At 59.8% G+C, this 27,982-nt stretch overlaps 4 protein-coding genes across 6 annotated transcripts; 2 read left to right on the top strand and 2 right to left on the bottom strand.

Moving 5' to 3' along the window:
* The first annotated feature begins 866 nt into the window (after positions 1-866).
* Positions 867-20,545, top strand: KMT2B (lysine methyltransferase 2B). The gene is made up of 37 exons (XM_087422254.1): positions 867-1,247; positions 2,383-2,455; positions 2,697-4,720; positions 4,911-5,024; positions 5,111-5,261; positions 5,528-5,807; positions 5,969-6,024; positions 6,270-6,548; positions 6,829-6,923; positions 7,203-7,301; positions 7,443-7,556; positions 7,689-7,835; positions 7,937-8,032; positions 8,500-8,617; positions 9,155-9,268; positions 9,441-9,625; positions 9,701-9,790; positions 9,882-9,986; positions 10,120-10,193; positions 10,755-10,870; positions 10,967-11,058; positions 11,138-11,275; positions 12,011-12,169; positions 12,401-12,521; positions 12,599-12,677; positions 12,780-12,940; positions 13,956-14,187; positions 14,270-15,559; positions 15,650-15,739; positions 15,815-15,924; positions 18,442-18,579; positions 18,663-18,737; positions 18,838-19,015; positions 19,313-19,420; positions 19,545-19,628; positions 19,747-19,876; positions 19,968-20,545. Exons 1-37 carry the CDS (start codon positions 882-884, stop codon positions 20,241-20,243), a joined length of 8,157 nt encoding a protein of 2,718 aa, XP_087278380.1. The 5' UTR covers positions 867-881; the 3' UTR covers positions 20,244-20,545.
* Positions 20,546-20,948: 403 nt separating this feature from the next.
* On the bottom strand, positions 20,949-23,649 carry IGFLR1 (IGF like family receptor 1). Its single transcript, XM_014794837.2, has 5 exons — positions 23,543-23,649; positions 22,740-22,962; positions 22,098-22,282; positions 21,410-21,794; positions 20,949-21,328 (listed from the first exon to the last, which is right to left on the bottom strand). Exons 2-5 carry the CDS (start codon positions 22,894-22,896, stop codon positions 21,003-21,005), a joined length of 1,053 nt encoding a protein of 350 aa, XP_014650323.1. The 5' UTR covers positions 22,897-22,962; positions 23,543-23,649; the 3' UTR covers positions 20,949-21,002.
* Positions 23,650-23,663: 14 nt separating this feature from the next.
* On the bottom strand, positions 23,664-25,977 carry U2AF1L4 (U2 small nuclear RNA auxiliary factor 1 like 4). Of its 3 annotated transcripts, none has more exons than XM_014794844.2 (8): positions 25,813-25,977; positions 25,580-25,667; positions 25,125-25,191; positions 25,023-25,042; positions 24,821-24,919; positions 24,506-24,639; positions 24,302-24,397; positions 23,664-23,935 (listed from the first exon to the last, which is right to left on the bottom strand). In XM_014794844.2, the coding sequence occupies exons 1-8, from the start codon at positions 25,854-25,856 to the stop codon at positions 23,851-23,853; spliced, it is 633 nt and encodes a 210-aa protein (XP_014650330.1). In that variant the 5' UTR covers positions 25,857-25,977; the 3' UTR covers positions 23,664-23,850. The 3 variants fall into 3 exon arrangements, with proteins under 3 accessions (XP_014650330.1, XP_004439794.1, XP_087278367.1); XM_004439737.3 differs by having other exon boundaries at positions 24,993-25,042; positions 25,813-25,976; XM_087422241.1 differs by lacking the exons at positions 25,023-25,042; positions 25,125-25,191.
* Positions 25,978-26,027: 50 nt separating this feature from the next.
* PSENEN (presenilin enhancer, gamma-secretase subunit) lies at positions 26,028-27,446 on the top strand. Its single transcript, XM_004439746.3, has 4 exons — positions 26,028-26,165; positions 26,299-26,455; positions 26,871-26,975; positions 27,162-27,446. The coding sequence occupies exons 2-4, from the start codon at positions 26,395-26,397 to the stop codon at positions 27,299-27,301; spliced, it is 306 nt and encodes a 101-aa protein (XP_004439803.1). The 5' UTR covers positions 26,028-26,165; positions 26,299-26,394; the 3' UTR covers positions 27,302-27,446.
* The last annotated feature ends 536 nt before the right edge of the window (positions 27,447-27,982 follow it).

Genomic DNA, 27,982 nt, shown 5'->3' on the forward strand with positions numbered 1-27,982 from the left:
TCCTCCATCTCCTGGGGTTCCCAGTCCTCCCCCGGAGGCAGCGGGCCGCGAGGGCTCGGTGTCCAGGCTGCCTTAGCAGCAAGCCCTGTGCGGAGAGGCTGTGGGAAGCCAAGTTGCTCGCCCCTTCCACAGCAAGCAACGGCGCACGGGGTCTGAGTCCGGGCCTTGCGGCCTGGGGCTCGAGAGGAATGCATGCCCCGCCCTGCTTTCGGCCACACGCCTTGGCTCTCCTTAAGCACAACGGCCACAAAGCTGCTGCCCCTTCGGCATCTTCCCCCCAGGCTGTGCAAAACGGCCGCCCGGTCTTGCCTCGTACTGAGACTAACCCTTTGCCGCTGCCCCTTCCCCAGCCCACGCCTCCTGCAGCGGCGAACTTCATTTCCCAGTGTCTCCGGGGCACCCAGGGTGCGAAGCTCACTGCACCCTGGGAGTGGTAGTTCATGCGGGCCGCTGGCCTCGACAAGAACAATGGGAGGGGTCTGGGGCGAGAACCACACCTCCCGGCGGCCCGGGGGCTGGCTTTCTGCGTCGGGTCCGGGCCCCACAGTCCCAGCTCTCGCGGCCCTAGCTCCCGGCGGAAGGAGCGAAGAGCCTGGACTACATTTCCCGGAGGCCCCTGCGCCTCACTTCTCTCCGGCCGCGTCGCGGGGCCTATGCTTTTTAGGCGCGGTCTAGGGGTGACGGCCGACCTGCCTCGGACTCCCGCTCCCGTGGTGCCCTGCGCGTGGCCGGCCCAGCCCCCGGCTCCCGCCGACCCGGCGGCGGCGCTGGTTGTTGTCGTGAGCGGGAGCCGCCCCGCCCCTCCCCTCCCTCCCCTCCCCCTGGCCCTGCGCACGGGCCGCCCCTCCCCCCGCCTCCCCGGCCCCTCTCACGGTGCCAAGATGGCGGCGGCGGCGGGCGGCGGCAGTTGCCCCGGGCCTGGCTCCGCGCGGGGCCGCTTCCCAGGCCGGCCGCGGGGCCCCGGCGGGGGCGGGGGCCGCGGCGGACGGGGCAGCGGGGCCGAGAGAGTGCGGGTAGCTCTGCGGCGCGGCGGCGGCGGCACGGCGGGGCCAGGCGGAGCCGAGCCCGGGGAGGACACGGCCCTGCTCCGTTTGCTGGGGCTCCGCCGGGGCCTGCGCCGGCTCCGCCGCCTGTGGGCCGGCCCGCGCGTCCAGCGGGGCAGGGGCCGGGGCCGGGGCCGGGGCTGGGGCCCGAGTCGGGGCTGCATGCCGGACGAGGAGAGCAGTGACGGGGAATCCGACGATGAGGTGAGGCAGTCGGAGGCGTCCCTAGCGCCGGGCGGGGCGGAGGCCGGGGGCTTCCAGGGGTCGGGGTGGCCCCGAGGGGTGACGTGGGGAAGCGGGGTCCTCAGGGCACCTGCGGAGGGAAGGGGCCTTGGAAATAGACTTGGGAGGAGCTGCACGGAGCTGTCGGTGGAAGGGGCCTCTGAAAGTGGGTAGAGAAGCCCGGGCTGCAGCTGGGCACTGGGGCCCGAGACGGGTCCTGCTGAAGAGTCCTGGGTTGAGCCTTCTTGGTAGTTGGCAAAGCCGCGGCAGCAGAGGCTTGGGCGAGGAGGCTGCGGGGACTGCATGTCCACCCGGTGGTGGTTGACAGCAGCAGCGTGGCTTTAGTGGACCGAGGTAGGGCTCTCTGGGCTCTTACCTGTAGGCTGCCCCGCCCGGCTTCATAACCTGTGCCACATCCCTGGTTTCGTCAGTGCCCCAATTCTTCTTCTCACCTAAAGTAGATAAAGGGTAGAGTGGTGGAGGGCTTTCTCTTGGGAGTACAAACTCAAGAGAAATGGAATGAAGGCTGAGACTGGGCGCTCTAGCAGGTCGGAGTTCACCTCAGGATTTATCCCCAGCCTTTCAGAAGAGGCAAGAAGGTGTGGGTTGTATCACTTAGGACAGTTTGTAGCCACCAGAGTGTTCAGGGTGGATCCTAATATGATCAACCATTTGATAGACACAGACACTCTGTTTGGGTACCCCTATTCCCATCTTGATGTAAGAAAAAACTGCAACCTGAGATAGTGTAAACGGAGGTCTCACTTTTATCTGAGTTGGAATATGAGAGAATCTAAGGGTAGTGCCTACTGCCTGGCCTGAGAAGACCCTGTTCTGTTCCCTTCTGGGACAGTGAACCACTGATGGCTGTGGTGGTGTGGTCTGGCACAGGGCATGGGGGTTCAAAATGCCCTGTGCTTCCATCCCTAGGGAGAGACCCTGTTTTCTAGCTCCGCCCCCCGCCCCCCACCATCCAATCCTTTCAGCTCTTTTGTAAATAGCAGGGGGATGTTAGGGGGAAATCTGGGGATATTCCTCAATACCTGAGACTCAGGTGGAAAGAGGGCTTTGGCACTGACTGCTGTTTCTCCCCTCCACCCCTGGTCCCCTAAATCAGGAGTTTCAGGGTTTTCATTCAGATGAAGATGTGGCCCCCAGTTCCCTGCGCTCTGCGCTCCGATCCCAGCGAGGTGAGTGACGGGGAAACTCTACCTCTGTAGCTTTACAGGAATGTTATTCTCGCTCTTCATGTCAGCTCTTCCCTGTTCCGCTAGAGTCTCCATCAGTTATGGAGTGTGTTCTGTGTTCAGAGCTCAAGCTAGGCTGGGCTGTGGGGGAAACAGACAAGACTTAGTCCCTGGCCTCCTGGAGAGCCTTTTTCAGTCTGCAGGGCTAGCTTGACCCATCTCCCCACACCTATTCTCCTTTTAGGTCGAGCCCCCCGAGGTCGGGGCCGCAAGCATAAGACGACCCCCCTTCCGCCTCCTCGCCTAGCAGATGTGGCTCCTACCCCCACAAAGACTCCTGCGCGGAAACGGGGTGAGGAGGGCACAGAACGGATGGTGCAGGCACTGACTGAACTTCTCCGGCGGGCCCAGGCACCCCCAGCCCCCCGGAGCCGAGCATGTGAGCCCTCCACCCCCCGTCGGTCTCGGGGACGGCCCCCAGGACGGCCAGCCGGCCCCTGCAGGAGAAAGCAACAAGCAGTAGTGGTGGCAGAAGCAGCTGTGACAATCCCCAGACCTGAGCCCCCACCTCCTGTGGTCCCAGTAAAACACCGAACTGGCAGCTGGAAGTGCAAGGAGGGGCCAGGCCCAGGACCTGGGACCCCCAAGCGTGGAGGACAGTCTGGGCGAGGAGGTCGTGGAGGCAGGGGCCGAGGCCGAGGCGGGCTCCCTCTCGTGATCAAGTTTGTTTCAAAGGCCAAAAAAGTGAAGATGGGACAGTTGTCCTTGGGACTTGAATCAGGTCAGGGTCAAGGTCAACATGAAGAAAGCTGGCAGGATGCCCCCCAAGGAAGAGTTGAGTCTGGACAGGGAGAGGGCCCCTGCTGGAGGAAGGAGCAGAAGCTGGAGGAGGAGGGAAAAGAGGAGGAAAAAGAAGAGAAAGACAAGGAGGAGGAGGAAGAGAAGGAAAAGAGAGCTGTAGCTGAGGAAGAGATGACGCTAGCTGAGGACAAGGAAGAGGCAAAGCTGCCATCGCCACCCCTGTCTCCTCCAGCCCCTCCACCTCCACCACTCCCACCCCCCTCCACATCTCCTCCATCCCTACTTTGCCCTCCCCCACCCCCAGTGTCCCCTCCGCCCCCACCATCCCCTCCACCTCCTCCACCCGCTCCTGCCCCAGAGGAGCAGGAGGAATCCCCTCCTCCTGTGGTCCCAGCCACGTGCTCCAGGAAGAGGGGCCGGCCTCCCCTGACTCCCAGCCAGCGGGCAGAGCGGGAAGCTGCTCGGGCAGGGCCGGAGGGCACCTCTCCTCCCACTCTAGCCCCCAGCACCACCACCACGGGAGGCCCTCTAGAAGACAGCCCCACTGTGGCTCCTAAAAGTACCACCTTTCTGAAGAATATCCGGCAGTTTATTATGCCTGTGGTGAGTGCCCGCTCCTCCCGCATCATCAAGACACCCCGACGATTTATGGATGAAGATCCCCCCAAACCCCCAAAGGTGGAGGTCTCGCCTACTCTGCGGCCTCCAGTTGCCATCTCCCCACTTGCCCCCCAGGAACCAGCACCAGCTCCCTCTCCACCACGTGCCCCAACTCCTCCATCTACCCCAGTGCCACTCCCTGAGAAGAGACGGTCCATCCTAAGGGAACCCACATTTCGTTGGACTTCCCTGACCCGGGAACTGCCCCCTCCTCCCCCAGCTCCACCGCCGGCCCCACCCCCACCTCCTGCCCCTGTCACTCCATCCCGGAGGCCCCTGCTCCTTCGGGCCCCTCAGTTTACCCCAAGTGAAGCTCACCTGAAGATCTACGAATCGGTGCTTACTACTCCTCCTCTTGGGGCCCCTGAAGCCCCTGAGCCAGAGCCTCCTCCCGCTGATGACTCTCCAGCTGAGCCTGAGCCACGGGCAGTGGGCCGTACCAACCACCTCAGCCTGCCTCGATTTGCCCCTGTGGTGGCCGCTCCTGTTAAGGCTGAGGTGCCCCCTGCTGCAGTTCCAGCTCTGAGCAGTGGGCAGCAGCCTCAGGCTCAGCTACAGCAGCCTTTGCAGGCCTTGCAAACCCAGCTGCTGCCCCAGGCCCTACCACCACAGCAGCCACAGTTACAGCTGCAGCCACCGCCACCACCACAGCAGCCACCACCCCTGGAGAAGACGCGGATTGCTGGCCTGGGTTCCTTACCACTGTCTGGTGTGGAGGAGAAAATGTTCAGCCTCCTCAAGAGAGCCAAGGTGCAGCTGTTCAAGATCGACCAGCAGCAGCAGCAGAAGGTGGCTTCTTTGATGCCGGTGAGCGTGACGCTTTGGCCAAGCCTCAATTCTCTGCAACCCCTTAACCTCCTGCCTCCCTGGACACCTTCCAGCATTGCGGGGAGCCCTCAGAGCCAGTCCTTCCCCTGTCCGCCGGCTTCCTGTGTTGCTTCCCAGGCCCCAGCATTCCTCACTTTCCAGCCTCTGACCGTGTTTATTCCCCCACCAGCCAAGCCCTGGAGGGCAGATGGAGGAGGTCATGGGGACTGTCAAGCAAATCCCAGATAGAGCTTCTGTCAGGTCTGAAGATGAATCAGTGGAAATTAAGAGAGAGAGACCATCGGTATGGAGTGGGAAGAGGGCCCTCCGAAGAAGCCTGATTGCAGGAGCTCAAGGGGCTGCTCCCCACACGTGGTTTCTCTCCCCCAGGGCCCCGAGTCCCCTGTGCAAGGCCCCCGCATCAAACACGTCTGCCGACATGCTGCTGTGGCCCTGGGTCAGGCCCGGGCCATGGTGCCTGAAGATGTCCCCCGTCTCAGTGCGCTCCCTCTCCGGGATCGGCAGGACCTCGCCACAGAGGGTAGGGGCGGGTGTGTTGTGGGGCAATTTGACAGCTGTGTCAAGTTTGGGGGCGAGTGAATGCAACCAGAGCCTAGGAGAGTGAGAGCTGAGTTGGGTGCTTGGGGATAGGTGGCAAGAGGATTGGAGTGCTAGGTCTTAGAGCGAGTTTGGGGGCACCTGGAATCTGAGCAGTGTGAGAAAGTGGGGTCCAGAGGGGAGAACAGGGAAGTGGGGTAGAATGCCTAATGGCTTTACGGCTCCATCCACTCCTCTCCGCTGCACTAGATACATCATCAGCGTCTGAGACCGAGAGTGTCCCATCACGGTCCCGGCGGGGAAAGGTGGAGTCAGCAGGGGCTGGGGGAGACTCAGAGCCTGCAGGGTCTGCAGGGACCCTGGCCCACACACCCCGGCGCTCACTGCCCTCCCATCATGGCAAGAAGATGCGGATGGCGCGGTGTGGACACTGTCGGGGCTGTCTGCGTGTGCAGGACTGTGGGTCTTGTGTCAACTGCCTGGACAAGCCCAAGTTTGGAGGCCCCAACACCAAGAAGCAGTGCTGTGTGTGAGTAGCTGGGGGGCAGGCTCCATTCCCATCCATGGTTGTCAGTCACCCAGGCCTCCTGCCCTGCCAGAGCAGTGGGATTGGCATCCTTGTGGAGAGCTTCCTCTCTTCCCCCAGACCACCAGTCCCCTACCCTGGTGACGTGCTGCTCCCCTCCCCAGATACCGGAAGTGCGACAAGATAGAGGCTCGGAAGATGGAACGGCTGGCTAAAAAAGGTAACGAGGTTTACGGAGCATTTCTGTACACAGCCTTGTTTAGATTCCTGGTACGGGGAAACTACGCTCTCTTTGCTCGCTCCCCTTGTCTTTGTAGTCCACCATCCTTGTCATCTTTTGCATCGTGTGCTTTGGTTTCTCCCGTACTTGTTCTTTTCTGCCCCACTTCTTTCTGGCTTTTCTCCATCCCAGTGTCCCATGTCCCTGGCTGAGCTCAGATCCAACTAAGTCCCCTGTTCCCACAGGCCGGACGATAGTGAAGACGCTGTTGCCCTGGGATTCCGATGAATCTCCTGAGGCCTCCCCTGGTCCTCCAGGCCCACGCCGGGGGGCGGGAGCTGGGGGGCCCCGGGAGGAGGTGGTGGCCCCCCAAGGGCCGGAGGAGCAGGACTCCCTCCTACTGCAGCGCAAGTCAGCCCGGCGCTGCGTCAAACAGCGACCCTCCTATGATATCTTCGAGGACTCGGATGACTCGGACCCCGGGGGTCCCCCTGCTCCCCGGCGTCGGACCCCCCGAGAGAATGGTGCGACTTGCTTGTTACTTCTTCTGTCAGTCTTCTGTGTGGAAGGGACAGGGCTCCTGGACCCAGAGCTCTATGGCTATGTTAGAGAAAGTAGCTGAGTGCAGAGGAGGAGGTAGTTGTAGGTTGACAGGGAGAGCTGGTGCGTGGGGTTTTCAGTAGCTGAGCAAGGCCTAAGAGTCATCCCGGTGGACCTTGGTTAGCTCAAGAAGGCCCTGGGGATCAGGTAACATTTGGGGGTTGTAGCAACGGGGGAACCTCACCACTCATGTGTCCTGCCCAGATCTGCCAGTGCCAGAACCTGAGGAGCAGAGCCGGCCCCGCAAACCCACCCTCCAGCCCGTGTTGCAGCTCAAGGCCCGCAGGCGCCTGGACAAGGTCAGCACGGCCCCACACCAAGAACCCCGTGCCCTGTGGAAGGCATGGCTCCCGCCCTCCAGGAGCTTCCTGGCGAGTCAGGGTAACCGGCTCACCTGAGTGCCGTGGTGTGTCCACACCAGGAGGCAGGCCCTGAGGGGTGAGGCAGGCCTGTCCTTCTAGAAGGCAGAGGATGTGGGCAAAAGCTAGGGTCGGGCAGGCTGGGAGAGAGGTCCACGAGGAGAGAAGTTGGCAAAGGGTGGGGCTGGCAGCCTTCTGACTGCCACCATCTCTCCCTAGGATGCTTTGGTCCCTGGCCCCTTTGCTTCTTTCCCCAATGGCTGGACTGGAAAACAGAAGTCCCCTGATGGCGTGCACCGGGTCCGTGTGGATTTTAAGGTATGGCATTGACATGGGGAGGGTAGTGGGGACTGTGGTTGGAAGAAACTTGTTGGTTGTGCCCGAGAAGCCAGGGCTTTAAGGATGGATCTGGCTTGTGTTCCTGGCTGCCCTCTGATCCTGTGTCCTCTCTTCCCTCAGGAGGACTGTGACCTGGAGAACGTGTGGCTGATGGGCGGCCTAAGTGTGCTCACCTCCGTGCCAGGGGGGCCGCCGATGGTGTGCTTGCTCTGTGCCAGCAAAGGCCTGCATGAGGTTGGAGCCCCGCCTTTTTTCACAGCCCCCTAGTCTCCACTGGCCCTTACTGCCTGGTTTCTTGGGCCTTCTCAGCAGGGTCTCATCCCCTGGCCTCACACTGTGCCCATCGTTCACTCTCCCCACCCCCAGCTGGTGTTCTGCCAAGTCTGCTGTGACCCTTTCCACCCATTCTGCCTGGAGGAGGCCGAGCGGCCCCTGCCCCAACATCGTGACACCTGGTGCTGCCGCCGCTGCAAGTTCTGCCACGTCTGTGGGCGCAAAGGCCGGGGATCCAAGGTTTGGGCGTGGGGGCCATGAGGGTGGGTGGTGGCGTGGAGGAGACGGGTATTCCTATGCCAGTAGGTTCTGTATTGCTGTCCTTCTCCAACATCCAACAGCACCTCCTGGAGTGCGAGCGCTGCCGCCACGCTTACCACCCGGCCTGCCTGGGGCCCAGCTACCCAACCCGGGCCACACGCAAACGGCGCCACTGGGTGAGAGATGAGGCCGCGTGCCTGCTGTGGGGCTCCAGTTCATGCTGCCACAGCCCAGACCTGCTCTAGCCCAGGGCTGTCACGAGGTGGGGCTTTGGAGGTCGTTAGAGAGTTTGTTAAACAACGTGTCTTCTTCAAAAATGTGACATAGATTAGAGTTATATGCAGAATTTGTACATAACGGCTTCAGGGGCTCATGGATTCCATAGTCCTGGGCACAGAATCCCCTGCTCTAGCCTAACCTCCACCCCTCCGTGTCCGTCCGCCAGTCTCCCCGCTTCGTCCCTCTCCCTCCCCGCTTCCCTTCCTCTCCCTCCTCCTCCTCATCTTTCCCCACACCTTTTCTCCTCTTACTCACCCTTCCTCATCTGTTTCCTGTCTACTGTCCACTGCTCTTTGCCCATCCGCCCTCGCACTGCTCCAGCCTGGTGCCTGGCTCTCCCCCTAACGTGGCCCTGCCCCCCCAGATCTGCTCAGCCTGCGTGCGCTGTAAGAGCTGTGGGGCGACTCCAGGCAAGAACTGGGACGTCGAGTGGTCTGGAGATTACAGCCTCTGCCCCAGGTGCACCCAGCTCTTTGAGAAAGGTGGGGACCTGGCAGGGGACGTGGGCCCTGAGGGGCCACCGGGGAGTGGGCCAGGCTCCTAGACAGGCAGCTAGAGCAGATGCTCTTTTCTGGTGACTTCCCCCCACTTCTAGCTGTGGAACGTTTTCTTCCGTTCAGGGTCCTGTTCCACAGAAGCCCGTCTAGTACCTCACATAGAGGGACACAGCCCCTCTGGAGGACAATGGCAGTGGAGGGCCTGAGACCCCCACCTCGTGGTGGTCCCTGAGATGCCTCCTGGAACCTCACGTGTCCACTGAGCACTTTGAAAGCCGGGGCTTTCCTTATTTATTCAGGCAGCACGTTTAGCAAAGCCCTATTCTTTGTGAGGCATTGGGGCTGCAGGGCTGGTAAAGAGGCCTTATCCTCAGCTTGCTTGGTGGGAATGGTAGGGACCCAAGATGGGGCATAATGGAGGCAGCCGGTGCCGCGGGCAAGGGATGGCGGGCCCCAGCAGGGACCCTGAGGGCCAGGTAGTGGCCCCAGGCCCTCTCACTTGCCTCTTCCCTCTTCCTCCAGGAAACTATTGCCCGATCTGCACACGCTGCTATGAAGACAATGACTACGAGAGCAAGATGATGCAGTGTGCACAGTGTGACCACTGGGTGCACGCCAAGTGCGAGGGGCTCTCAGGTGGGTGGGCCAATCCCGGGAGTTTGGTCTCCGCCTGTGGGGATCCCCGTCCTACCCCCCACCGCAGGCTGTCAGAGGACAGGTGGGCTTGATGTCCTTGGCGACCCAGGGGCTGCTGAGAGCCCTTACATGCTCCGGGACCATTTTCTCCTTCCTGCCCTGGCTGTTCTAGATGAAGACTATGAGATCCTTTCGGGGCTGCCAGACTCGGTGCTGTACACCTGTGGACCGTGTGCTGGGGCCACGCACCCCCGCTGGCGAGAGGCCCTGAGTGGGGCCTTGCAGGGGGGCCTGCGCCAGGTGCTCCAGGGCCTACTGACCTCCAAGGTGGCGGGCCCACTGCTGCTGTGCACCCAGGTCTGGGGGGCTCGGATGGCAGGCCAGGGTGGGGCCAGGCCCGGCACCAGCCCTGCTGACTTCCCCTCTCTGCAGTGTGGGCAGGATGGAAAGCAGCTGCACCCAGGGCCCTGCGATCTGCAAGCCGTGAGTCAGCGCTTTGAGGAAGGCCACTACAAGTCCGTGGTGAGTGGGACACTGAGAGGAACAGGTGGGTGCCAGGAAGAGAGGGCTGGGGTTGAGGTGGGGGCTCGGATCCTGACAAACCCCCTTACAGCACAGCTTTATGGAGGACATGGTGGGCATCCTGATGAGGCACTCAGAAGAAGGGGAGACCCCAGAGCGCCGGGCTGGAGGCCAGACGAAGGGGCTCCTACTGAAGGTGAGCTCTTTGTGGGGTGCCTATAGGGTGGCTTGAGTGGTAGTGGGGAGGAGAGAGTGGGTCCTCCAGACTCTGCCCCCGCCACCTCTCCTGGGGAAGCCAGTCCTTCTCATCCTGTTAACCCACTTCCCAGCTGCTAGAGTCTGCGTTCGGCTGGTTCGACGCCCACGACCCCAAGTACTGGCGACGGAGTACCCGGCTGCCGAAGTGAGCAAGGCTGGGTAGCAGGAGGGGACCAGGGAGTGAGGGCAAAGGCCAGGGCACCTGGGAATCCAGGGTCAGGCTGGGCTGAGGACAGACGAAGAGCAGAGTCAGGGTCCAGAGGGGGGTGGGACCAGGATGAGAGTCCTCAACGGTTCTAGACTAGCAAAGACCAGATCGTGTAGTTAGCTTCTGTTTCTAGTTTGTGCGTGGCAATGTTGCGGAGCTGCGCAGGCGCTGACGGCCCAGACGGTCAGGGCGGTGATGGGGAAGCCCAGGGGGCTGTGGGAGCCCAGAGGAGGTGCCTGCTGGAGCCTGGGGCCTGAGCCTTCCCAGAAGAGATGACATCTGAGCTGAGATGTGGAGGAAGAGTATTCCATGCACGAGGAACAGTATTTCATGTGTCACAGGTGGCATGAGAGCACCTGGTTTGTTCGGGACACTGAGAGAAATGCCACGTGGAGAGAGGACAAAGGGTGTCATGGCATGTTTAGGCTGAGATTGTGGGTGGGCCCCAGTCCAGCCACCCTTAGAGACATGTCAGATGCTGACCCTGCCTGTCCACAGCGGAGTCCTTCCCAATGCCGTGTTGCCCCCATCCCTGGACCATGTCTACGCTCAGTGGAGGCAGCAGGAACCAGAGACCCCAGAATCAGGGCAGCCTCCAGGGGACCCCTCAGCAGGTACGAGGAAGTGGGGGCTGGAAGCCAGAGCTCCTGAGTTGGTGGGCCAGGCTCCAGGTCCTGATTCTTGAATATCTCTTCCCACACCCCTTCCAGCTTTCCAGGGCAAGGATCCAGCTGCTTTCTCACACCTGGAGGACCCCCGTCAGTGTGCACTCTGCCTCAAATATGGGGATGCAGACTCTAAGGTGAGGGCTACTGTGGGAAGGCCCAGGTTGTGGGGCCTGGTCCCTGGGGCCTCCCCTAACGCCACTCCTCTGCCCTCAGGAGGCAGGGCGGCTCCTGTACATTGGGCAGAATGAGTGGACACACGTCAACTGTGCCATTTGGTCAGCCGAAGTGTTTGAGGAAAACGACGGTTCCCTCAAGAACGTGCACGCTGCTGTGGCTCGAGGGAGGCAGATGGTGAGGGCGTGGGCCTGGAGGGCAGGCAGCCCTTGGGGTCTGGGGTAGGGCCACTCCTGGTGGAGACAGCTCTTGTTTCACAGTCTCTACCCCAGCATGTCCTTTCCCTGTGGGTCCTGGGTACCTTTTTTGGTTGTCCCAGGACTCTGGTGCTGCAGTGATAGCGGCTTTTTTCCTATTTGTGCCCTCTGGCCGTAATCCAGGCCTAAAGCCAGGGAGACTAAAAGTTAGAAGACCTCCCATTGATTGCACCTGTGCAGATGCTCTCCAGACAGGATGGCATTTAGCTCTTCTACGTCCCGTGAGGTGAGGTGTTGCCCGGGTTAGGGTTCTCCTCACGGTGTGGCACTGGGTCAGGAACTGCAGAATGCCTCAAGCTCACCGTCAGGAGGTGGGATGATGGACTTACCTACCCAAGGGTAGATGAGAGGAGTAAATGAGATAGTGCAGGTTCCTCATGAGAACGGTGTGAGACAGATGGTAGGTGCTGCTCAGAAAGCGTTAGCTGTTGGTATTTTTCTTCCTACCGCAACACTGCTTCTAAAACTCGGCAATGCTTTCGATGTGCACCTGGCCTGGCTGCAGCTAGGGAAGAGGTTATGTTGGTGAGTGCCTTTCTGTGTGAGGTGCTGGGCTCAACAGGGGCCCAGGCAGAGTGTCAGGACAGCAGTGCTGAGCATCAGGCCCTGGCCCCGGTCACTGGCTTCTCCCCTTAGCAGCCCCTTCCACCCGCAGCGCTGTGAGCTCTGCCTGAAGCCTGGAGCCACGGTGGGCTGCTGCCTGTCCTCCTGCCTCAGCAACTTCCACTTCATGTGTGCCCGGGCCAGCTACTGCATCTTCCAGGACGACAAGAAAGTTTTCTGCCAGAAACACACAGACCTGCTGGATGGCAAGGTGGGCCAGAACCGTGAGGGAGACAGCTCCCCACTACTCTCTCTTCCCCTTCCACTCAGGGACCCCTGCGGCCCCTCAGGCCTGGTCCTTGCTGCCTCTTAGTGTCTCCTCCTTATTCTCCCCAAGTCCTTTAGCCAAGCCCCCAACTCTCCAGCTCCTGCCTACAGAGCCTTCCCTTGCATCCCCCTACCCCCCACCAATCCAGCACACCATTTGCCACCCACCTCCCAGGAGATTGTGACCCCCGATGGTTTTGATGTTCTCCGCCGAGTCTATGTAGACTTTGAGGGCATCAACTTCAAACGAAAATTCTTGACGGGACTCGAACCTGATGCCATCAATGTGCTCATTGGTAAGCCGCTTGCTCTCTACCCTGGTCTTCTTGACCCTGCCTGGCCCCACCCTCCTGACCTCTCCTCTGCACCACAGGCTCCATCCGAATTGACTCCTTGGGTATTCTTTCTGATCTCTCGGACTGCGAGGGACGGCTCTTCCCCATTGGCTACCAGTGAGCAGCCTAAGGGGGGATTGGTGGGGTTGGGGGACTCTAGGACTGGATCCCATTTCCCAAGTTGTCCTGACCCTCTTGTCTCACACGCCCACCCAACAGGTGCTCCCGTCTGTACTGGAGCACGGTGGATGCTCGGCGGCGCTGCTGGTATCGGTGCCGAATTCTGGAGTATCGACCGTGGGGGCCGAGGGAAGAGCCAGTTCACCTGGAGGCAGCGGAGGAGAACCAGACCATTGTGCACAGCCCCACCCCTTCATCAGGTCCGGCCTTGGAACTACCTCATTTTCTTCCATTTGTCGTAAAGGCACTATGAGAGAACTTAATGACTGTGCATTATGTGCCAGGGCCTGTGCTCAGCATTTCACAGGAAGTGAGGGGAGAGCACCGTGCTGCCTGCTGATGGGGAGTAGGTGGCAACTTCTTGACAAGCGTAACGAGCATTTTTGGCCACCTAACTTGGGGCACGTGCTTATGTAATGCTCCCCACAGCCCTCAGAGGAAGGCACAAGCCACGCTGTACTGCACCTCGAGAGGGCAGTTCCTCTCCATAGTTACGTAGTGATGGGGCCAGGGCTCAAACCTGGATCTGCTCAGTTCCCAAACTGGCACCCTCATAGCCATGCTGGCACTGAGGGATGGAGCAGAGCAAAGAGTGGGCTTAGAGCCTGGTAAAGGGGGAGAGGCCATTGTGGGCTGAATGGGAGGAGGGAGAGATCTGGGTGGTGGTTGCAGGTAGGGGGTTTGTTCCAGGTTGAGCATGACATGAAGTGGAGAGGGGAGGAGGGTGCAGCCGTCCTGGCTGGAAACAAGGGAATGTTGGGAGGAGGCGGCAGAGATCAGCTTGCACAGATTGGGTGGAGCCAGGTAATGGGGAGCTGCCAGCACCAGGATGGGGCGGATGCGTTTGATGTGGCACATCATTTGATGTGGGGATGCACAGAGCAGGTCAGAAAGTGGTGGGACTGGCCGTGCTGGAGAGAGGGCAGTGCCTCTCGTGGCCTGTGGGGCCTGAATCAGAGAGGGAGCAGTAGGCAGCTGGGAAGGGGGGTGATGGCAAAGGATGGGTGAGGACCTAACCTGGGTGCGTGTGGAGGTGTTGCAGAAGCCACCGAGGGGTTTGGGGGCTAGGTGATGACTGGAACCAGTACTCACTGTGACCGGGTTAGGGGCGGGATTGGAGAAGGTGCAGTTGTTTCAAAAGAAGGGAGGGCATATGAGAAGAAGCTTTGATAAAGAGCCCCTGCCACCCCTGATGTCATTCTCTGGCCTCTTTAGAGCCCCCAGATCATGTGAACCCCCCACCAGATACAGATGCCCTTACCCCGCGAGCTCCTGAGCACCACTCACCTGTTCAGAACCTGGACCCCACTCTTCGGCCGGATCCAAGCAGCGCCCCTCCTTCAGCCCCCCGCTCTTTCTCGGGGGCTCGAATCAAAGTGCCCAATTACTCACCATCCCGGAGGCCCTTGGGGGGTGTCTCCTTTGGACCCCTGCCCTCCCCTGGCGAGTACCTGGGAATGTCCGGGGGAGAGGTGGGGCGTGTGAGGCAGGAGTACGTGACTGACAGTGACGTTTTCCCCCACAGGAAGTCCATCTTCTCTGACCCACCACATCCCTACAGTGGGAGACCTGGACTTCCCAGCTCCCCCCAGACGCTCCCGTCGTCCCAGCCCCCTGACCCCCAGGCTGCCACCATCACGGCGGGCGTCTTCCCCTCTCAGAACTTCCCCTCAGCTCAGGGTGCCCCCTCCTACCTCAGTCATTAGAGCCCTCACACCTACCTCAGGGGAGCTGGCTCCCCCTGGCCCGGCCCCGTCTCCTCCACCACCCCCTGAAGACCTGGGCGCAGACTTTGAGGACATGGAGGTGGTGTCAGGACTGAGTGCTGCTGACCTGGACTTTGCGGCCAGCCTGCTGGGGACTGAGCCCTTCCAGGAAGAGATTGTGGCTGCAGGGGCAATGGGGAGCAGCCACGGGGGCCCAGGGGACAGCTCAGAGGAGGAAACCAGCCCCACTCCTCGCTACGTCCACTTCCCTGTGACTGTGGTGTCTGGCCCTGCCCTGGCCCCCGGTGCCCTCCCTGGAACGCCCCGCATCGAACAGCTGGACGGAGTGGATGACGGCACAGACAGCGAGGCTGAGGCAGTCCAGCAGCCTCGGGGCCAGGGGACTCCTTCAGGACCAGGAGCAGGCCGGGCTGGGGTCATTGGGGCTGCAGGGGACAGGGCCCGACCTCCTGAGGACCTGCCATCAGAAATTGTGGATTTTGTATTGAAGAATCTAGGGGGGCCTGGGGAGGGGGGTGCTGGGCCCAGAGAAGAGCCACTCCCCACAGCGCCTCCTCTGGCCAATGGCAGCCAGCCCCCCCAGGGCCTGCCTCCTAGCCCAGCTGACTCCACCCGGACGTTTGCCTGGCTCCCTGGGGCCCCAGGAGTCCGAGTATTGAGCTTGGGCCCTGCCCCTGAGCCCCCCAAACCTGCCACATCCAAAATCATCCTTGTCAACAAGCTGGGGCAAGTGTTTGTGAAGATGGCTGGGGAAGGTGAGCCTGTCTCACCCCCAGTGAAGCAGCCACCTCTGCCCCCTCCCATTCCCCCCACAGCCCCCACTTCCTGGACTCTGCCCCCAGGACCCCTGCTGAGTGTGTTGCCTGTGGTGGGGGTGGTCCGCCCCGCCCCACCCCCACCCCCCACTCCACTGACACTGGTGTTGAGCAGTGGGCCCCCCAGCCCGCCCCGCCAGGCCATCCGCGTCAAGAGGGTATCCACCTTCTCTGGCCGTTCCCCACCAGCTCCTCCCCCAAGCAAGACCCCCCGGCTGGAGGAAGATGGAGAGGCCATGGATGATCTCCCCCAGGGTCCAGGGCTCAGTGGCAGTGGGTGAGTGAGTGTGCTGAGGCCATGGAGGCAGGCAGGAGAGGTGGGCAGGGGGAGGCAGCTCGGCCTTCTCACGGTTCTCCCCATCACCAGGCTTAGCCGAGTGAGAATGAAGACACCCACAGTGCGTGGGATTCTCGACCTGGATGATCCTGGGGAGCCCGCTGGGGAGGAGAGCCCAAGGTGAGTGGCCAGGGCCCTTTCCCTGGAGGCCCTGGGACCTCTCCTTCTCCCCTTCTGACAGGTCTCTCTTCACAGGGCCCTCCAGGACCGGTCTCCTCTGCTGCCACTTCCAGAAGGTGGTCCTCCCCGGGCCCCTGATGGTCCCCTCGACCTGCTGCTTGAGTCCCAGTGGCACCACTACTCAGGTAGGGCCCAGCCTTTCCCTCTCACTGCCTCCTTCCGTGTGCTCGCCTCAGCTGCGGCACTGACAGATACAGAACTGTCCACTTCAAAAAACACCACTGAAGGTTGCACATTGCACACCCACCTGGGTACAAGCCTGAGGCTCGGTGCTAGAATTTTGGAGACGCTCTCGGGGAGCTTATGGTCTATGGCAGAAACAGAGAGAGGAAGTTTTAGCTCGATATGACAGGTCTTCTGCGAGTGCCTGTCCAGCATGCCCAAGAGCCCAGGGGAGGGCTGCAGAGCCTAGTCTGCCAGGGTCAGAGGGCTAGGTACCTCAAAAAGCCAAAGATGAAGTTTTGGGGATCGTCCAGAGAGGACAGAGCCCACCTAGGACCCAGAGGAGGGGCAGGAACAGTAGGAAGGAAGTCAGAGGAGGGTGGTGGCCCAGAGGCCTAGAGAAGGGAGTAGCCAGCAGCCCCAGCTGCCACAGAGGACACGAGGTGTGTGGGGTCTAGGATCGATGTGCCGTGTTGGGCAGGTGGCACAGGGAGGGGAGGGTGTGTGTCTGAGTGTGGAATTGAAGCCGGTGGTTGATGAGGAAGCCAACACAACACCCAGGTGTCTTGCCAAAAAGCTCAGCCTACAGAGGAGGTGAGGCAGCAGTGTAAAGGGTTTGTGGTGAGGGCTGAGACAGCAAAGCCAAGGATGAGGGCAAAAAGGAGATGGGCAGAGGCGTAGGGCGGGGTTTGACTAGGAGACCCCTCGAGGAAAGGTGAAGGACATCAGTACGCGGGATGGGCGCGTACCTTGGAGCGGTCTGGGCTGACGGACTCAGTGTGGCTGGAAGGAAGTACAGTACTCTGTTGGTCACGTGGACAGTGGGAGAGGGAGTGGGCTGTGGCCAAGTAAGCTGGTAATCGAGCAGCCTGAGGCTTGAAAGTTCTCGTGGCCCCAGTCCTGTCCTGATGTGTGGATTTTCTCATTACGTAGAGCGCAGGTGCTGAGCATGAAAGTGGAGTAAGGTAGCCTGAGACTGCTTAACGGAAAGGCTACTTATAGGAGACAGAGATGGCATGAGGATGTGGCAGTGACTGTGACAGCCAGGTCCCCGCCCTTAGGGACTAGACTACATTTTGGTAGAGGAAACGGACACGTCCGTTAGCAAGTGCACTGCAGCTTGGAATGAGCGCTGTGAGGAAGGACGCAGTGAGGGTGGCTGGGCGAGGCCCCTGGAGTCAGCCCGTTGTGTTCAGGGAGCTGATGGAGGAGAGAAGGCTAAGAAGAGGTGGAAGAAGGTGTCAGAGGTGGACCCAGGGGCACTGAGGCCTGGAGACGATGTGGGTCACACAGCAAGGGTCAGGTTTAGAGTCTTGCTTAGGGCTTGAAGGGCACGCGGGCAGGTTGGCCTAGAGAAGCAGTGTGGGGAGAAAGTGCAGCCATGGGAGCCCCGCGTCTCCTAAAGCCTGCTCCACGGAAACTTCTGTTCCCCCACTCCACCCAGATACAGTGCTCAGTCCTCAGTCCACATCCTGTGGGAGCCAGCAGCAGCATTGGCACACAGGTCCCTCCCTCCTTGAAGCACTTCCTTCCCTGGCTTTGGAACCCCAGCCCTCTCCTCACCTCTCTGGTTGTGCCTCCTCATTGCCCCAACCTGTCAGCTTTGGCATGTCCAGGGCCCTGGCCTTGACTTCTCTATCTACACTCATTCCCAGGTGCCCTCATCTACCTTCATGGCTCCAAATCCCAGCTCTAATTCCGATAGCCCCCAGCTTGCTAGCCACCCTTCTATAACCTGCTGCCTGCCCGCCTTCTCCATCAGCAAGTTGCAGGGGGAGGTTTTCTAAGAGGAAGCTCAGATTCAACAAGTCCCAAACTGAGCTCTCAGCCTTCGCCCCGGACTTGTTGCTCCCGCATCCTCACCATCTCAGTCAGTGGCAGTTTCATCCTTCCAGTTGTTTAGGCCCCAAACCTCAGAGTTGTCCTTGACCCCTCTTTCTCTCATATCCATGTCTCCTCCATCAGCAAGTCTTGCCTGCTCTAAAGTCTTCAGCCCCTGAGAAATCCCTTAAATAGCTCAGAATGTATATGTATTTGATTTTATGAGTATGGGCCTGTATAATAATATATTTGTAATATTTACAGAAATGTGCTGCATATAAAAAAAATACATGTGAAAAATATAATTCTCCAGTATTTTTAATTTTGTGTGAGAGACAGAAGAATGAGGGGTAGATGGGCATTTATGGTAGACTGAGTTTGAGTGAGCCATAAGTGTGACCTGCAGAGAAACAACACTGCAGGCCTCCATGGAACTGCCCATCTAGCCAAGAAGTCCTGCAGAAAAGGGACCACAGGCCCTGTAGAAAAAAATAATGTCTGTCCTATTCAGTTCGCTGGGCAGTTAGGGCAGGAAGAGGGCCTTCAGCCCCAGTATGTGTGTTTGTGCTCAGGCAGGAAGGGAGGGTGGTGGGCATCTGGGGGCTTTTGAGTCCAGGAGGAGTGATCCTCACCTACTCTGACCTGTTCCTTGGGACCAGGTGAGGCTTCGAGCTCTGAGGAAGAGCCTCCATCCCCAGAGGACAAAGAGAACCAGGCCCCAAAACGGGCTGGCCCGCATCTGCGCTTTGAGATCAGCAGTGAGGATGGGTTCAGCGTGGAGGCAGAGAGCCTGGAGGGTGAGTTGGGAGTAGCAGTGATGGGGAAGGAAGGTATCCTGTAGGACACCAACCTGACTGCTTTGGCCCTGCCCTCTCCGCAGGGGCGTGGAGAACTCTGATTGAGAAGGTGCAAGAGGCCCGAGGGCATGCCCGACTCAGACATCTCTCCTTTAGTGGTAAGTGGGGGTCCATGGGGATGCTGGGGGCTGGGATGACTCCCCAAGGGCAAGATGTGCCTCTGCCATGACTTGTGTGTCCTCACCTTTGACTTCCCAGGAATGAGTGGGGCAAGGCTCCTCGGCATCCACCACGACGCCGTCATCTTCCTGGCAGAGCAGCTGCCCGGGGCCCAGCGCTGCCAGCACTATAAGTTCCGCTACCACCAGCAGGGAGAGGGCCAGGAGGAACCACCCCTGAACCCCCATGGGGCAGCCCGCGCCGAGGTCTATCTCCGGTGAGAGGGCTGGGGCGTGATGCCTGGATCGAAGGAGCCAGGTTCTTGAGGGTGGCAATGAACTCTGTACAGATTGGAGACAGAGGCCTGGGGAGAAGACACTAGGGCACTCGAGGCCTTACTTCTAGAGTTCACATCAGAAGAATGAACCCATCCATTCCCCTTTTACTGTGTCTTCAGTAGTAGCGGCATTCCTCCTGCCCTGCCAGCAGCAGGCCTAGGGCAAAGAATAGATGGGTAGCATCTGCTTGAAGGGCTGCCTGTGAATCTCCCTCCTTCCCTCCCTCCCACCTGCAGGAAGTGCACCTTCGACATGTTCAACTTCCTGGCCTCCCAGCACCGGGTGCTCCCTGAGGGCGCCACCTGTGACGAGGAAGAGGATGAGGTGCAGCTGAGGTCAACCAGGTATGGCGAGCAGGCTGGGGTGCTGGGGGTGGTTTGGAAGGGTCCCAAAGAGGATGACCAGGGGCAAGAGAGGTTGGTCCTGGATACCAGCCTGTGGGATGTCTGACACTGCTGCTCCCTCCAGACGCGCCACCAGCCTGGAGTTGCCCATGGCCATGCGCTTTCGCCACCTCAAGAAGACATCCAAAGAGGCTGTGGGTGTCTACAGGTTAGTGGGGTTGGGGGGAGGCTGCCCCTTGGGTGGATGGACAGGCACCCTGGTGTGGAGCTGCCTTGGTTCCCTCCCCCTGCCCCCTGAGCTCGCCCTTGCCCGTCCTTCCCTGCAGATCTGCCATCCATGGGCGGGGCCTGTTCTGTAAGCGCAACATCGATGCTGGCGAGATGGTCATTGAGTACTCTGGTATCGTCATTCGCTCTGTGCTAACTGACAAGCGGGAGAAGTTCTACGATGGGAAGGTGGGCTCCACCAGGTCCTGGGAATGAGGTGGGTGAAGCGGGGCCTGCCCATGGGAACAGAGCACCTGACTGCCCCACCCTGTCCCTGTAGGGCATTGGGTGCTATATGTTCCGCATGGATGACTTTGACGTGGTGGATGCCACGATGCATGGCAATGCTGCCCGCTTCATCAACCACTCGTGTGAGCCCAACTGCTTCTCTCGAGTCATCCACGTGGAGGGCCAGAAGCATATTGTTATCTTCGCCCTCCGCCGCATCCTGCGTGGTGAGGAGCTCACCTATGACTACAAGTTCCCCATTGAGGACGCCAGCAACAAGCTGCCCTGCAACTGTGGCGCCAAGCGCTGCCGTCGCTTCCTTAACTGAAGCCGTGGCTACCCACCACGCCCCTGCTGCCATCTTGCCCCTAGCCTGGGGGCTCCCTAGTCCCTCCCGGAGCATCTCACCCCCACCCTTATGTTCAGGGTGGATGTGGGCATGCAGGTGGCAAGGGCCCTGCCTCCACCCCTCCAGCCCACCCAGCAATCGCCCCCTTTCTGCCCTGGGGGGCCCAGGATGTAGATATTGTACAAAGGTTTCTAAATCCCTTCTTTTCTATGCACTTTTTTATTTAAGAGGGTGGGATCCCTGGTGGGGACCCCCCACAATAAAGTCTGTCAATGTTTGGAGAGGTGGTCTTCCTGTTTGTGTGGTGCTGGGGGCAGGTAGGAGCTTCTGTTTCTCTGTGCCTCACACCCATCCTGAGCCAGGGAAGTCCATCAGCCTCAAATTAGTGAATTGTGGGGTCTGTTCAGGCTTCAGAGCAACAAATGTTCTACATATTGTAAGTTAGAACCCTGCTGGCTCCCTGTAGATGACTTCTCCCAGGGGTAGCAGGAGTATTTCTCAGAGGAGATCCTGGTTGCCCAGAGGCACTAAAGGCCAACTCTCCCATATCTGGTCTTATGTGTATGGTGAAATGGGCCCTTTTTCTGGTGGGGAGAGGAATGAGAGAATGTCTGGTGGGTCTTGGCCCGATTAAGATTCTATTTTAAGAGGGCCACTTAGTTGAAGCTCAGAGACAGCAGGCACTTATTTCAAGGGAAACTTTATTTTTGTTGAGTACTAGGCTGGACAAACCTCAGATCAGCCAAGCTTGGACAGCACCCGCAGGGCATCTGCCCGCCCTAGCTGGGCCAGGTGTGTGCCAAGCTGGCCCAGAGAGGCAGAGGGTTCCCTCGCAACCACCATCTCGATCAGGGCCCGCAGAGGTGAGCGACTGGGTCGCAGTGAGTAGGCAAAGGTGGACCAGGCAGCGGGCAGTCCATATCTCGCAGCCAGGTGTCGAGTGGTGCCACAGGCCATCCCCCCACCTGGCCCAGGCTCAGGATCCAGCAGCACAATCAGCTCCTCCAGCACCTCCAGCTCATCCAGGAGGCGAGACAGGGGCTGCGACGCCAGACTCGGCAATTCTGGAAGACATGGAGGGGTGAGGGGGAGGAAGGGTGGGCTTCCAGTCCACTTTCCCTCTCCTTGGTGTGTCCCCGACTAACCCCTGCCCAGGAGTGGAAGCAGAGACACCCTCTTCCATGAGTCCCCTGCCTCTGATGCCTCCAGGGAGCCTGGAGATGAGGAGTGCAAGGAGGAGAGGGTGTGGGTGGTGGGGTCGCTGCAAACCAAGCCAGGATAGGGGTGGAGGCGAGCTTTCCCCTGGCGGTGGCGGCAGTGCCTTTGCAGGGCGAGCAGGAGGATTGCTGTGGAGGTCAGGAGCAGAACCATCACCAGGGGCAGGGCAAAACTCGGCAAGGCCTGCTGAGGGACGTTGCGCTCAGACGTCCACGGGAGACTGGAAGTCGCCGGTGAGCTGGGCTCCTGGGAGCTAAGGACGCTCGGTTTTCCAGGCGTCAGGAGGCAGAGCTCCTTGGTAGGGACGGGCTTCTGGGAATAGGGGAGTGCAGTAACGCAAGAGGCACGCCCCGCTCCTGCCCTCTCAGCCCAGTCCTCCCATCCCTATGTCCCTCAGTGGGGCCACGCCTCCGCCTGATCCAGACCCGCCCCCCTACTTTAACCCCGGCAGGTCACCTCCCGATACCGCTGTGCCCCAACCCCTATCCTCCTCAGTGGGGCTACACCCCCTCCCTTGGTCCAGACCCCGCCCATCCGGTCCCAAGCCACGCCCTCCAACCCCGCCCCACTCCGGCAAGCAGCACCCAGGGCCAGGCCCTCCGGAGGCGACCGCACCTCTCCGCAGCGCCGCCGGGGTCCGCCGCGCCTCCCGGCGGGAGTAGGGGCCGTGGCTCCACCGCCACAGGGGCTACATAGCTCCGCGCTGTCGAAGTTGCACTGCCCAGGAGGACACTCTTGGAAGGGGTGCGTTACGTGATCGCCAAAGTCATTGAGCCCGCAGTTTTCTGAAAACTCCTGGTCTGGTGGGAGACCGGGTCTCACGTGTGACCAGGCCCCGCCTCCTCCACGCTGGCACCGCCCTTCCCTCCTGTCCTATCCCAGAAGGCCCCGCCCCTTGCACTTACTCACCGTCCTATCAGCGGACGCGCCCGCCTCCCGTCCTCCCCGCGTTAGTGCCGCGGGCCCGCAAACCTGCTCTCGGCGGGCCCCGCCCTCTCACTCCCCTCCCGCTGCGGCCCCGCGCTCCGCCCACGCCCGCGGCTGTCCCCGCCGCCGCCGCTTCCTCGCCGCCCCCGGCCACACCCCTTAGCCCGGGCCCCGTCGTAACCCACGCCATCCCCTTCTTCACAGGCTTAGACCCCTCCCCTACCCCGAAGCAAGCCTCACGGGCTGTACCCGCAGACCTCGCTCCTCTCCCGCACCCCATCACCCCTGGCTCTGCCCACCGTATGCATACGCCCCGTCCCTGCTCCTCACCCGGGCAGGGGGGCGGCCCGAAGCGCTGCAGGCAGCTGCCGCAGCACTGGTTGTCAGGGTTCCAGTACTCGAGGTGGCCGCAGCGCTGGGAGGCCTCCCGCGGCGCCGCCAGGGCCAGGAGCAGCGCGGCAGTCAGAAGGCGGCGGAGGGGCCCCATCCGGGCAGGGCCTGCAGCCTGGGGGGCCGTGACCGCAGGACTTCCGCCCACAGCGCCGCCGCCGCACTTTCCAGGAAACCCGGGCAGAAGGAAGCAGTGGATGTGGGGGCATAGGATCCCCAGGCCTCTTCAGAAGCGGGGAATTACCCCCCAGCCCCCAGTCCCTCTCCTGGCCCATTAGCAGAGAGGCCACAAGGCCTCAAGATGGCTAGAACGGGGATGGGGCCTGACTGCGTGGATTCATATCCCTCTCTGCCATTTTCCCGCCCTCTCTTTTCCCACGTAAAATGGGATAATAGCACCTGTCTCATAGGGTTACTGTGGAGAATTAAAACCGTTACTAGAAGTAAAGCGCTTAGAACAGCACTTGGCATATGGTAAACTTAAGTATTCGGTATTACCAACTCCCCCTCAGGGTAGCCAGCATGGAGGACGCAGCCCTTACCCACTGGAGACTCCCACTCAATTAGCTCCTAAACTCAATCTCTTCTGGGCTGGGGATCCTCCAATCTGCCACCACCAGGCGGCTTCCCCTGAGAAGCCTCTGGTGGATGTACTGAAGTTACCAGCACAAAGGTGTCCCCACCCCACCGGTCCCACTTGGGGGTTTCTAGGGTCCTGGGCTCTGAGCCCGCTGCTTTCTCACCTGTTCGAGATTACTCCGCTGAGGTTGTGGCCAGAGCCCAGCCCCACTTCCCCTTCTCGTCAGACGTGGGGGTGGGAGGAAACTCCAGCCCGCAGCCAGGCTCGAGCTAACAACGAAGCTCTACAGCTTCAATACACAACTTTATTAGGGGAGGGACGGTAGGAAAAGGGCCCTGTGTAGAACAGATTACATCCTGGAGCCCTGGAGGCTGGGGAAGATGGCGGTGGGGAGTTAGGGAAGCTTTGAGGAGGCGTCCTGGCCAGGAACATCTGTGCCTGTCAGGGATGGAGGGCAAGGGGTCCGGGGTCTCAGAAGCGGCCATGCCGATGGTCTGGGGATCGTCGTCGGTTTCTTTCTCTGGGACGGTGGCTGGCCTGAGACCTAGGGGGTGACCTGGGGACAGGAGTGGACAGGGGAGGGTTAGAGCCCTGGGGAGTGGTGTGCAGATCCCCCAGGTCTGCCTCTCTGCTCTGGGATGGGGCAGGGCTGGTGATGAAGCAACCGGAGCTCCTGAGGGTGGTGTCAGGATGGGTGCTCAGGCTCATCTCGGGATTGGAGAACTAGGTCGGTCTTGGGTTTGGGGGTTTGGGGTTCAGGCAGCTGTGGGGGTTGGGACATAGGTGCTGGTCTTGGGATGGGGCTCAGGGCTAGTCTTAGGGTACAGAAGGCTTGAGACAGTTACTGGGGCATAGGATCAGGTCCACCTTGGTATAGGGGCCTTAGGGTATGAGGAGTCTTGGCAGACTGGTCCTGAGGTACCTGCGCCTGGGTCCGCGCCCATAGAGCTGTCGCCGGAGGTTCCGGGAGATGGGTCGCAGGTGCATGAAGTTGCAGAAGCCACCGCGGGTACATTCCCTGGGTAGAGGACGGATGGATGGATGGAGGAGACCACTGTCACTGACAGCTCCCTAACACACACACAGTAGCCTGGGACTCCAGGCGCCCAGCCCTGTACTACCATACCCCATCTCATACTGCCGACAGCATGACTCCCGGAAGTCGGTGACAGGAGACAGCTCGGCATGTACAGCCTGCCCATTGAACCAGCGGTTATTGAGTTCAGCCACTGCCCGCTCTGCATCCTCCTCGCGGCGAAACTGGGAGGAAAGTCGGTCAGGGTCAGCAGTCAAACTCAGAAATCTTCAGGGGACTAGATAGCAGCCCTGAGGCAGGACTGGATTTAGCGATGGATGGACCTCAAGCTGTGAGGCTACAGTGGTGGCCATTAGGCACTGAAATGCCTCCCCCTCTGGGCTCTAATGGGGGGACAGCAGGCACCTTGACATAGACATTGCCCACGAGGTGGTCCCCCAGGTTGTCGCACACATTCATCTCTTCAATCTCCCCGTACTTCTCCTGCAGTTCGGTGAACACCTCCTGCGGAAGACCAGGAGGAACTCAGCTGAGCTCCTGGCCCAAAGGGAACTCGACCCACCCTGCCAACCCTCACCTCGAAGAAGTTATCATAGTGTTCTTGCACCTCCACGTCGCTCACGTGACCTGGAGGAGGGGGCAGGGTGGAATCAGGGCGTGGCCTGCTGGGGGCTGTCCGCCCTGCCCCCAAGACCGGCCCTTCACTCACAGTGCGATCCGTCTGCGGTTTGGGCCGTGTTCTGTGGATTCCGGTACAGGTTGAGCAGCACTATGGTCTGAACAGAATTTAAAAGGGGCAGGGGCTGAGCTCAGAGAGCGGGGTACATGTAAAGGGGTGGGGTATGAAGGTTGGGAGTGGGACCTTGCACCAGAGAAGAAGCCTAAGCATTTTGACTGCATCGGCGATGCTTGCCCCAAGGAAACCTGAAGAGAGGGGACCTAGGACAGCCCAGCGGCGTAGTCTTGTACATACGAGGGGGTGGCCAAATTTCTGGGAGAAGGGCCTGAAGGTTGGGGGAGGAACCTGCAGAGGTCCGACAAGAAACGAGCCGGGCGGTAGGGTGGGCCTTAGAAACCCGGAAAAGGCGGGACCTCGTGACGGTGGACAGCAGAAGAGGAAGGGCCGGGAGGCGTTAACCCTCGGGGCTCCGGGGTGGGGCTCACCTGGCTGAAAGTCGGTTTGTTGTGAAGCCGGGAGCACCGGTCCCCGTGCCGGCAGGCCCCGATCTTAAAGTAAAAAGAGCAGTTAACCCTGGAAGAGGTGCAAAGACAGAGGTGAACCGAGGGCCGGGGAGGCTGGACACCCCAGAAGCACCGCCCCACGCCGCCCAGCCACCAGGGAACCAAGTGCCCCGGCCCCGGCCCCCCGAGGGGCCACTCCCTGCGCCCGTTCTCACTTGTCCTTCTCAGTCCCGAATATCGAAGCTAAATATTCAGCCATTTTCACCCGAACCCTCCAACTCTGTCTGCTCTTTACGTCACTTCCATTGCTTAAGAGTATTGGGAAGCGTAGTTCACCGCCGCCTAGGGACGCACATCACGCGCTCAGAAACTCCCTAGTGCGCTTGCGTGTTTGGAGGCCTGAGCCCTCCGCACGGACTCACCGGCAGGAGTTCCCCGAATGCGCGTGCGTGCAGCGTTGCCTCACTGAAAAAGACTACAAACTCCAGAGATACTTGCGGCATCTCGCGCAAACGTCCGTAGTTGAAAGTGGCGGAGGCGTCCAAGCCACAGGAAGTAGACTCCCCTGGTAAGTTGAGGGTCGTTTCGCGGCCCCCAATAAACGTGAAGAGCGTTTCAACCCAGTCAGCTTTCTGGTGGGGGTAGGGGTGTCCTTCTTTCAGCAAACCTGCCCTTCAGTTTATCTCCTTTTGCCGTAATAGGGGCGTGGTTGTTCGCGATCCTTGCATCTGTCACTTGGGGTCAAGGCTTGGGTCTCGCCCCGCAGACCCTCGGGACGACCCGGCCCCAGCGCAACTATGAACTTGGAGCGAGTGTCCAACGAGGAGAAGTTGAACCTGTGCCGGAAGTACTACTTGGGTAAGGGCCGGTCTCCTAGGCTCCCAGGAGAAGAGAGGGGACCGGACTAGAGCGCCTGAGGGAAGAGGGTGTGGGGCCTGAATTATTGGGTCTAAGGGATGAAGCGACTGGGGACGCGGGCTCCTGGGTCTGAGGGAAGGACCTGGGTCCTGAGGAAGGAGGAGGCCAGGACCTCAACTTGTGGGTCCCAAGAGAGGAGAGGAGGTGGGGGGCTGGACTCCTGAGTTCTGAGAAAGAGATGGTTGAGGAATCAGATTCCTGGATCCCAGGCAGGAGCGAGGATTCCTGAGTTCCTGATAGCAGAGATTTCCATTTGAACTTGGGTATGGGAGAAGACCTTCCAAATAGGTCCTCTAGGTGGATGTGGGGGAGGATCCTCATTGCCTTATGTCCCAGTTTGCTTTTTGCTTTTCAGGTGGGTTTGCTTTCTTGCCTTTTCTCTGGTTGGTCAATATCTTCTGGTTCTTCCGGGAGGCCTTTCTTGTCCCGGCATACACGGAGCAGAGCCAAATCAAAGGCTGTGAGTCCAGGGCACAGATGAAGGGAGGCCACCCAGTGTGGGGAGGGGGAAGTGGGGAGCTTTGGTGGGAGGGGATGATGGAGGTTCCAGAAGTCTGGGGCTCTGTGGAAGAGAAGAGAGGGCTGGTCTGGGGAGACCAGAGAGCAGGTGGAGGCCAACCTTTTCCACTCCTGTTCCCTCTTACAGATGTCTGGCGCTCAGCTGTGGGCTTCCTCTTCTGGGTGATTGTACTCACCACCTGGATCACCATCTTCCAGATCTACCGGCCCCGTTGGGGTGCCCTTGGGGACTACCTCTCCTTCACCATACCCTTGGGTACCCCCTGACAACTTCTTCTGCACAGGCCTGGGAACCTGCTCATTCTCCCAGGATGAGCTCCTCTACTCTAAGCCCACTCTCAAGCCCCTAAGACTTGTTCCCATCTTCTGTGTTCTCTGCTGACATCCCCCAATAAAGGACCCTAATTCTCTATGTTGACTTCCTAGGATCTCTTGGAGGTTGAAGCATAAAATGATTATTAATATTCAGAAATATTTATTGAATGCTTACTTTGTGCCAGGTTTGGTGCTTCACACATTATGTGCATTTTTTCACTGAATACTATTTATAATTCTCCGAAATAACAAAGTTTCCTACTTAAGAACCCTATTTTACAGATGCAGAACCAAGAAAGGAATAATGCTTCTATTACTAGGGGCTGCTATCCCATATTGTAGTGTGTGAATTTGAAAACATTACTTTCCCACTCTGCCTCAGTATTCTCATCAGGAGTGTGGATCACAATTCTACCTCCTACAATTTGGGCCAAGGCATAGGTGGTTAATGAAAGTTTCCCACTTTGTGAAGGCAATGTCTGCAGCAATAGACATATTCAAGAGCTTTATTAGAGAAGGCTTCCTTGGCCATCCTCTTTAAAATTTCAGTCCCCACGTCAGTACTCCCTATGTTCTTTCTCCTCTTACATTTTGTTTAAAACGTTCTACTTGTTTATTGTTTATCTTTCATCT

Source organism: Ceratotherium simum, chromosome 33 (assembly GCF_057802395.1).
Source record: "Ceratotherium simum simum isolate JZ-2026a chromosome 33, ASM5780239v1, whole genome shotgun sequence".
NCBI classification, from domain to species: Eukaryota; Metazoa; Chordata; class Mammalia; order Perissodactyla; family Rhinocerotidae; genus Ceratotherium; species Ceratotherium simum.